The 8,305-nt window shown below is 61.0% G+C and overlaps 2 protein-coding genes across 2 annotated transcripts; both read right to left on the reverse strand.

The window, feature by feature from the left end:
* Positions 1 to 3: 3 nt before the first annotated feature.
* Positions 4 to 535, reverse strand: LDBPK_131570 (phosphoprotein phosphatase, putative; the record flags this gene model as incomplete). Its single annotated transcript, XM_003859318.1, has 1 exon — positions 4 to 535. A coding segment is annotated over one exon (532 nt), but the record flags the coding sequence as incomplete, so codon positions are not given.
* Positions 536 to 4,484: 3,949 nt separating this feature from the next.
* LDBPK_131580 (hypothetical protein, conserved) lies at positions 4,485 to 7,322 on the reverse strand (the record flags this gene model as incomplete). The annotated part of the gene is made up of 1 exon (XM_003859319.1): positions 4,485 to 7,322. The coding sequence occupies one exon, from the start codon at positions 7,320 to 7,322 to the stop codon at positions 4,485 to 4,487; it is 2,838 nt and encodes a 945-aa protein (XP_003859367.1).
* Between the last annotated feature and the right edge of the window lie 983 nt (positions 7,323 to 8,305).

Here is an 8,305-nt window from a genome sequence, read left to right on the forward strand (position 1 = left end):
TGCACCGGCGCCGGTCGTACTGCTGGCAGAGCACGCTCGTGTAGAGGTCCTGGAACTGGCCGTGGATGTCGCCCACCACCACCAGCGTGTCGTGCGCTACCACCTCCAGCTCCAGCAGCGTTGGCTCCTTCACTAGCACCGCCGTCGCCGCAGCGCACAGCTTCATGATGTAGTCCTCGTTGAAGAAGCTCGCCTGCGTGTACTCGTCGCCGTCCTTCTGCGATGCCGTCGGGGCACCGACGTCGCCGCGCTCGCCACGGCGCAGCAGCCACTCGATCAGCGGCAAAAACTCTCCGCTGTGTGGCGTCGCACCGAAGAAGTCAAACGTCCGCTTGTGCTGTACCCCTTCTTCCTCTTGGAAGTCCGGCGTGCTTGACAGGCTAGTGCCGCCTGCCACCGCCTCCAACACTGAGGAAAAGCTTCTGTTAGAGAGCAGGTGCTCCCGGGTTCGGTCTGTTGGACTGCGCAGAGGGTCGGGCAGGCGGTTGCTGGTCTTGGCTTCGCTGATGGCGAGCGTAGACGGGCGTTCGGCCATCGCCACCGACGGCCGCGAGTGAGGGGGGCTCGTGGGGTGCCGCAGCTTCCATGGTATGGCCGGTCGGCGATCGGGGAAGGGCTCGTGAATCTGATGGGCGCGCCGTGGCTGCAACGCTGGCGGGGCAGGCGGTGAAGGTGCTGTGCTAATCTTAGGGGGGAGTCGCACGCACGGCAGTGGTATTGTGGTGCGGCTCTCGGTGGAGGACCTCGTCGTACCGCCGCCGCCAGTACTACGGCTGCCGGCCCCCATTGACGTAGTTGCATCCTCTACCGTGGCAGGGGCACTCGCCCATTCAACCGGGCTCGCTGGTGACTTTTCAGGCGCCGCCGCGGTTGTAGGCTCATGCGCTGGTGAGGTGGTGATGAGTGTGGAGAGCCGGCGCGCGATTCGCTCCAACGCGTCTGGCAGCGCTGATCGCGCACCAGAGCGCTCGGACGAGAGGGTTGGCTGCGCCGGCGGTGAAGTCTTTGGTGTTACTGCACCAGCGTGCTGATCGCCACTGTCGTTACCGCAGTAGCTGCTGCCGTTTTCACTGGCTCTGAACAGGGGTGACAGCGACGAGGATGACGCTGCCGCGGCAGTCGCTGGGGTGGCTGCTGAGACACTACCGGCGCCGAAGGTGCTGAAGAGAATGTTCTCGCTGTTCTTGAACGGGTCGTCATGGCGTTGTAGGGTTGGTGAAGAGAAGGGCGAGCGAGGCGCATGCGAATTGGTGTTCGGGAATATTTTCGACGGCGAGTGCGTCCGCCTGGTCGAGCGGTCGAACGGGTGACTCGACATGACAGACGGATGCGTCGAGCAACAACAGCCACAAACGAAAGAAGCAAGCAAACGAAGAGCCGTGAAAAGAACCACCACCACCACCACAAAGCGAAGCAGGCAGCAGGCAGCAGGGGTGGCAGCGTACGGGCTGTATTGGGTGGTGGTGGTGGTGTTGGGGGGGGGGGACACGTGAAAGGAATCAGCAGTACAAAGCGCAGGGGCACGGCCAACGGCCGCTTTACATGGGGGGAGGGGGGGGGGCGCACGTCCACACACGGACACGGAGCGAGCGCGAGAGCGAGTCGCTTTCAAAGTGGAAACAAATACAAAAGAGACGCAACAACAACAGAAAGCAGAGGCGGGAAAGAAGGAGGGGGGAGAAGGGAGAGGAGAGAGGGTGGCGTGTGTGTGTGTGTGTGTATGTCTGTCTGGAGTGACGGGCGTGGGAGAAGTGAGGCGACAGGAAAGGACACGCACCGCACGTACGCACGCGCAAACACACACACACACAAACACGCCAGGCTTGGGGGAGGGAAAGGATGGTGGGTGTGAGTCGCTGAGGTGGTCGTGGCTTTGGGAAGTCGCCACAAGACTTCGATCGCGCCTTCTTCGTCGATAGTGACAGCGATGAGGTTAAGGAGGGGGTCCGCTTCCGCACGCGCTGCTCTCCTCCCACCTCACCGGCGTGAGGTGCAAGCAGCTGGAGCACAAAGACACAGAAGCAAAGAACACACCAGAATCTGTATGCTCGTGCGCCAGAGAAGGAACGAAAGAAATCGTGGCAGTGATGCTGACCGTACCCCTCTTCGTATAAGTGCTTGAGGGAACCGTTCGTGGGTACGCGATGCCGAGGTACTCGCTGTTCGATGGGCCAACCTATCCATCGCGTATGTGTGCGTGACGATAAGGTGGATGAGAAGCAGTGCAGTCATGCGAGGCAGTGCCCAAGAAGGAAAGAATGGAGACAGGAGGAGAAGAGCGAAGCAGATAAGAGCAGCGGCGCACACGCGCGCACGCACGCACGTACACACATACACACACACGCACAACACGAAAGAAACAGCAGGGAAGCCTGAGGTCAGCATGGACAGTTGGCACGCCGTCGTCATGTTTCTGCCATTTCTGCTCTTTCTTCTCGGCCGAGCACGCGATGTCTCTGCTTCGCTGTTTGCCGCTCCGCTCTCGCTGTTCGCTTGTTGTTCACCTGAACCGTATTGAACACCAACGCAGAGTGCACACACAAGCCCACCAACACGTCCCATCACATGGGCACTCACCACTGCCGACAGCATTGACACCGTCGCGGTATCCCTCGTGCGTTGGCTTCCGTCACCTCCCCCACTCCCCGCATTCAACGGGCATCTTCCCCGCATAGGCGCGACAAGCCTGATCGACTGCTTGGCGTCGAAGCGGAAAGGGAGGCTGCGAGAAATACGGGAGGGCGTGAGACGCTAGTCACGGCGCGCAGCACTGGCAGCAGCACCGGCCCACTTCAACGCACAGACACAGCCGCTTACCTGTAACCCTTGTTCTCTGTCTTACGGTTGCTGCGGAACGGCTGCTTGCTGCCGCTGCGGCTTTGGCTGTGACTTGGGTGTCGCCCCATCCGTCTTCAGTGCTGCGTCTGCTGCTAGGTGGAGAAGGTGACCACACTTCACAATGTCGGCTGGAGCGCGTGTGCCAAGTTAGCGCTCTGCGGCCATATGCTGCACGATGGGGTCGCTAAACGCGATGGTGGTAGGCTTATTGAGCTTCTTGCGGAAGAAGGAAGAGCAAAGGACGGAGAGGAGCGTGTCGTAGCCCTTGGAGTTGATCTGCAGCCTCTTCATCAGTTCTGCATTGTAGCCGTCGGCCCGCTGCATCAAGACGTGATACGTTCTTCGGCCCAGAAGCGCACCTTTTTTCTTGACGGAGCTTGTGGTAGTTGCCGAGCTTCCTTGAACACAGCGCCGAGTCGGGTGACGAGGGGCCGGTGAGGCGGCGGCGGCAGCCGTCGTTGCTGGGGTACTGGCTGTGGCGATGTCGAAGACCTCGACAGTGCTCGCCTTCGCGTCCTCGTCGAGCAAGTCGAGGGCCAGCTCCACCATAATTGGCCTGTTGCCCAACCCAGGTCAGGTAATCGTCTCCATCGTCAAGGACATCGCATTCTCAATGACAGCATGGTAACACACAATGATGACGTTGCGCATCATGCCGCCTTCGATCACGGGGCCGAGAGTCGGCCAGCCGCGAAAGACGTGCACGCATTCGCTTGATTCGGAATGCGAAGTTGTGGAGAAAGGGAGAAGACCAGAGGCGCTGACCACCGAAGCACACCTGCCCATCCACGATGGTGGGCGCGTGTCTGACAAGGGTTGCGAGAGAGTGGATGGGTGAGTAGTGGAGGGCAGGGGAGTTGCTGGGCAGAAAAATGGCGACAGCAGTTGGATAGCGAAACGAAAGGAGACGCCGTTAAAACGGCGACATCAGAAGGGCCCCATTCACGAGAGCGGCACCGTTAGGGCGCAGCAGCAGCAGCACGGCATTCGGGCGCTGCCGCACCCACACAGGAAAAAAGGGCTCAGTGCCCTTGTTCTACCTGCTTCATTAGACCAGGCAAGAGACACTCATAACAGGGGAGGGGGAGGGGTTCGTTGCTGCCCAGCCACGCATGCACACACGCTCGCGCTCGTCATGCCCGAGGCACTTGTTCCTCATCCCCGCGTCTGCCCCTCCCCACCCCCCACCAGGCACATGCCCCCCTTCCATCGAGCAGGCAGAGTCTCCGACTATCAAAGAAAGAGGAGGTGATGGAGAGAGAGACGCCGGAGAGGAAGGGGGACGATATTACTTTGTTCGTTCGTGGCTCGACATGACAGAGACACACATCAGTGGGTCACGTTTACATACACCGATGCGCATACACCTGCCAGCCTGCCTGCACAGGTGCACCAAGGCATAAGGGCAGGGAAGAGCGCCAAGACCCCTCCCCCTCCCCCAAAAAAAGAAGTCCCCGCCGCGCAGGTCATCTAATATACATGTCACCCACGCCATCCTCAGCGAGAGAGAGAGAGGCAAACACGCACACACACACACACGCCACAACCATGCGCGGACGTGCAAACTGCATTCCCTCCACCCACCCCCACACCACCACTGTAGACGATGTTGCTGCTTTTCCTTTTCTTCGCTCTGTTGGCAGCGATTAGCGGTGCTTCGCCTCATCCTCGGATGGCTTAAAGTCCTCAACGGCGTTGGCGCGCCGCATCATCACCGGCAGCGACGCTTGGAAGTCATGGTAACGCTGCACCTGAGCAGCGTTCAGTCCAGTCGTGACGGCCAGCGCAGGGACAAACTCCTCAGCTGCGATCGGGTTATGGGCCAGCCGCTCCATCCGGTGGGCGGTGAGCGTCTGCGTGACGCAGTCGCGCAGCTGGCCAGCGGAGAGGCCATCCGTGAGCAGGGAGACGTGGCGGATGGCTTCCGCGATGGATGCCTCTGCTGCAGGGGTGACGGCGGTGGAGTGAACCGTATCCAGCCGCGCCTTGATGAAGGTTTTCAGCAGCGCCTCACGGGTCGCAAAGTCGGGGGCGGCGAGGTGCACGGCTCGCTGAAAGATGTTGCACAGGGCGGCGGTGTCGGCACACCACGGCTCCGTCGACGTGGCCACTACCAAAACACGATCTGTTGGCTGCAGACTTGCGATGCCCTTGAGCAGCTCCTTCTTCAGCTTCTTTCCACGCGTCAGCTCGCCGTCCTTCTTCTTCCCTCGCTTGCCGCCCTTCCCAGGAAAGATCTTCTCGATGCGGTCTATGTAAATCACCGATGGCCCCTTCATGCGTGCCGTGTAGAAGACGACCTGCACCATCTTGGCAATACCCTTGGTGGTGAGGAAGTTAGCAGGCGACAGATTGAAGAAGCGAGCACCACTCTCGTTGGCGATGGCATAGGCGAGGAGGGTCTTTCCAGAGCCGGGTGCACCGTAGAGCAACAGCCCTGTCGGGTGCGGGGCCAGGTCGTGCACCACCTGCGACCCCAGAGGCAGCACCGCGTAGTCGGTGACGGCGGCGCGCACCTCGGCGGCAGACGGGTCCTTCAGCCACGAGGACGGCTGCGCGTACGCTTTGAAGAGCGTCTCCATCTTCTCCTTCGGCATCCCGATCGCGTGTTGCACGTCGTCGTTCCACCCGCGCAGCACACGCTTCCACTTCTTCTCGATCTCCTTATCAACGGTCTGCGTGCGCAGCAGGCGATCCAGCGGCCCGGCCGAGACGCCAAGGGGGCCGACGAAGGACGAAAGCCGCACATCCGGCGGCGGCAGCTGCAGCTTGTTCTCGTAGACGGTGGTGTTGAGGTAGGACTCCAAATCTTCGCCCTTGGTCGGGTCGCGCAGCTTCGGCTTTTTGGCGGCCTTCGCCTTCTTACCCTTTCGGCCGCCCTTCTTCCTCTTGCCAGCGTTCTTCTCCGCCTCGAGACGTTCCTTGAGGTTGTTCACCTCCATCATCACGAGCTGGTCGACGCACTGGCGCAGATCCTGCATAATGCCGCGGGGGCCATCCAGCAGCTCCCGCCTCAGCAAAGTCTCGTCATAGGGCTGATCCAGGTCGCCCTTCTCCACGCGGGTGCGGCGGAACTGCTCCTTCCAGAGCGTGTTGTGCCGCTCGGTTGTGGCGGAGACGTGATCGAGGAAGACGCTGGGCGGTGCGGCTGTCGAGGCAGAAGCGGCGGCATCGCCATTGCCTGGGCGGCGAAAGGATTTACGTGGGCCGCCCTGTGCAGTAGCATTGGTGGCTTCGACACTTTCGGACACACGAGATACCGAGCGGCTACTGTAGCCCGTCCCGTTAAGGCTTGCCTTCTCACTGCCGCCTGCCTCAGATCCAACAGACGCGCCAGCCGATCCAGCCTTGCGAGTGCTGCGGCCGAGCAGTGTCAATGTGCCTCCGTCCTCCACTGTGGGAACGTCCATAATGCCGTTCTTAGCCTTCCCATCGAGGCGTGCGTAGGCCATGTGCATCAGCACTTCGTCGAGCATCACCTCAAGCGTCTTGGGCCCTTCCTGGCTTTTCAACTGGCGGTTCATCTCAAGCTTCTTCTGCAGCAGCTCCGCCTGGTTCACTCGCTGCCGCGCCTTGCGATCGTCGTGGTGGATGCTGGCGGCAACTCTTGCCGCGTTACCGCGAACGGCCGCCGTGCTGGTCATCCCCAGAAGCTCCTGCTCCTGTTGGTACCGCTCCTTGGCACGCTTCTGCTGAAGGTAGCCGAGAGCCACCTTCTGTACGATGGTCGCCGCACGATCCTTGCCCGTCAGAGACTGCAGCTCTGCCCCATGCGCGGCGGCGTACTGCTGCTGACGGAAGAGCTGCAGCTGGATCTTTGCTCGCTGCCGAGCTTGACGACCGCGCTCAGCGAGTTGCAGGATGCGTACAGCCTCCTCGACAGACATCGGCGCCGTGTCGCCATCTGCCGTCGCCGGTGACTTCTCCGCAGTGGTGGGAAACGGGGGCAGAGCTTTAGTGGGGTCCTCAGCGAAAAGTGCCGCGCTGTGCGCGGCTGCCGCGAGCGCCACCGGGGCCACCCCAGGCGCCGTTTCCTTGTAGTGCTGCTGCAGAGACAAGACGTACGCCCGCTCCTGCAGCAGAACCTCGTGGCGGTCCTCAAGCAGGTACGTTGGCAGCGGCGGCTCCAGATCCTCCGGGGACAGCCTCATCTCCTCGAGCGTGTCGTCCAGCGCCACATAGTCGCCGCAGTGCTCAACAATATTATGACGCGCCTCGAGCATGCGTCCAAGACAGCTGTCCAGTAGTGTGCGCACATCACCGCGGCGCTGTGGCTGAAGCTCCGTGTCATGGATGACGGCAATCTGCCGCGCCAGCCGCACGTACCGCACGTAGAGGGAGAGCCAGTACTGCGCGTAGTACGCATGCCGTGCTTTGGCGTCCATAGGGACGCGCAGGGCGCTCACGTACACATCCTCGCGCTGTACCTCGGCCAGATCCGCCAGGATCTGCTGGTACTGCCGCTGGTAGGAGAGCGTGGACATGTTGTCCTGGGCTGCTGCTCCTGCGACAGTCGCCAACGACCCCTTCCTCTCTCTGCCTTGGTGTGTGCGAGCTCCCCGTGTGGCTTTCACCAGTCGGCCGCACACACCTGAGCATATGCAGCCTTCTTTCGCGTTGCCGCTTGGCCACACGAACAGCCCTCACCTGCACCTGAGGAAGGCAAGAGAAACGAGTGTGTGTGTGAGAGAGAGAGACGAGAGAGAGAGCAGAACGCGAGAAATTGCGCTGCGTCAGGCCCCGTGCCAACACCGAGGAGGCCAACGGCAATGAGAGGTTATGATCTGCTGTTCGCGTGAGTGCTTTGATTGTGCTCCTCGCTCGTTTCCTTCACCAGTACAGGCATGTGGTCGTGCACAAGAAAACGTGTTGATTCTTCACCGACATGCGCGAGAGAGAGAGAGAGAAGGGCGGTTGTGGCGGGGGGTGAGGCTCGAGGAGATGGAAGAAGGGACAACGCTCTATCGAAGTCATCCGCGAGTCAGCATACTCGCCTCCATCAGTGCGATTATCGGGGTGTGTGCGTGCGTGCCGCCTACACTGAGCCCATGCCAGCACAAGTCGAGCGCGTCTTTCGTACAAGAACACGCGTAGGCGTGTACGCCTGTGCTCGTGCACTGACGAGACTGCGGGGCCACATGTCCTTTCCCCCTTCCTGTTTCACCGGGTGCAGACATGGGCGCGAGTCCGTTGGGCGCCGAACCTCCTCTGAAGGCAGGGAAAGTGCCCAATAGCGCGAGAGAGTGAAGGGACCATGAAGTCGCTGGGGCTCTTTGTCATGTGAAACAGAGTTCACAGGTAACGTTGGGAGGTGGAATAAAGATCTCGCTTGCACTGAAGACAAAAAAAACGCGATCCTCCGCCCGATCTCGTCGCACACTGATGTCCCTGCCACGCGTGCGTCGAGGCCGAAGTAGCACACACACAGACAGGTGCGCACACACACACACACGTGCATACACACGGA

Source organism: Leishmania donovani, chromosome 13 (genome assembly GCF_000227135.1).
Source record: "Leishmania donovani BPK282A1 complete genome, chromosome 13".
Classification (NCBI taxonomy): domain Eukaryota; phylum Euglenozoa; class Kinetoplastea; order Trypanosomatida; family Trypanosomatidae; genus Leishmania; species Leishmania donovani.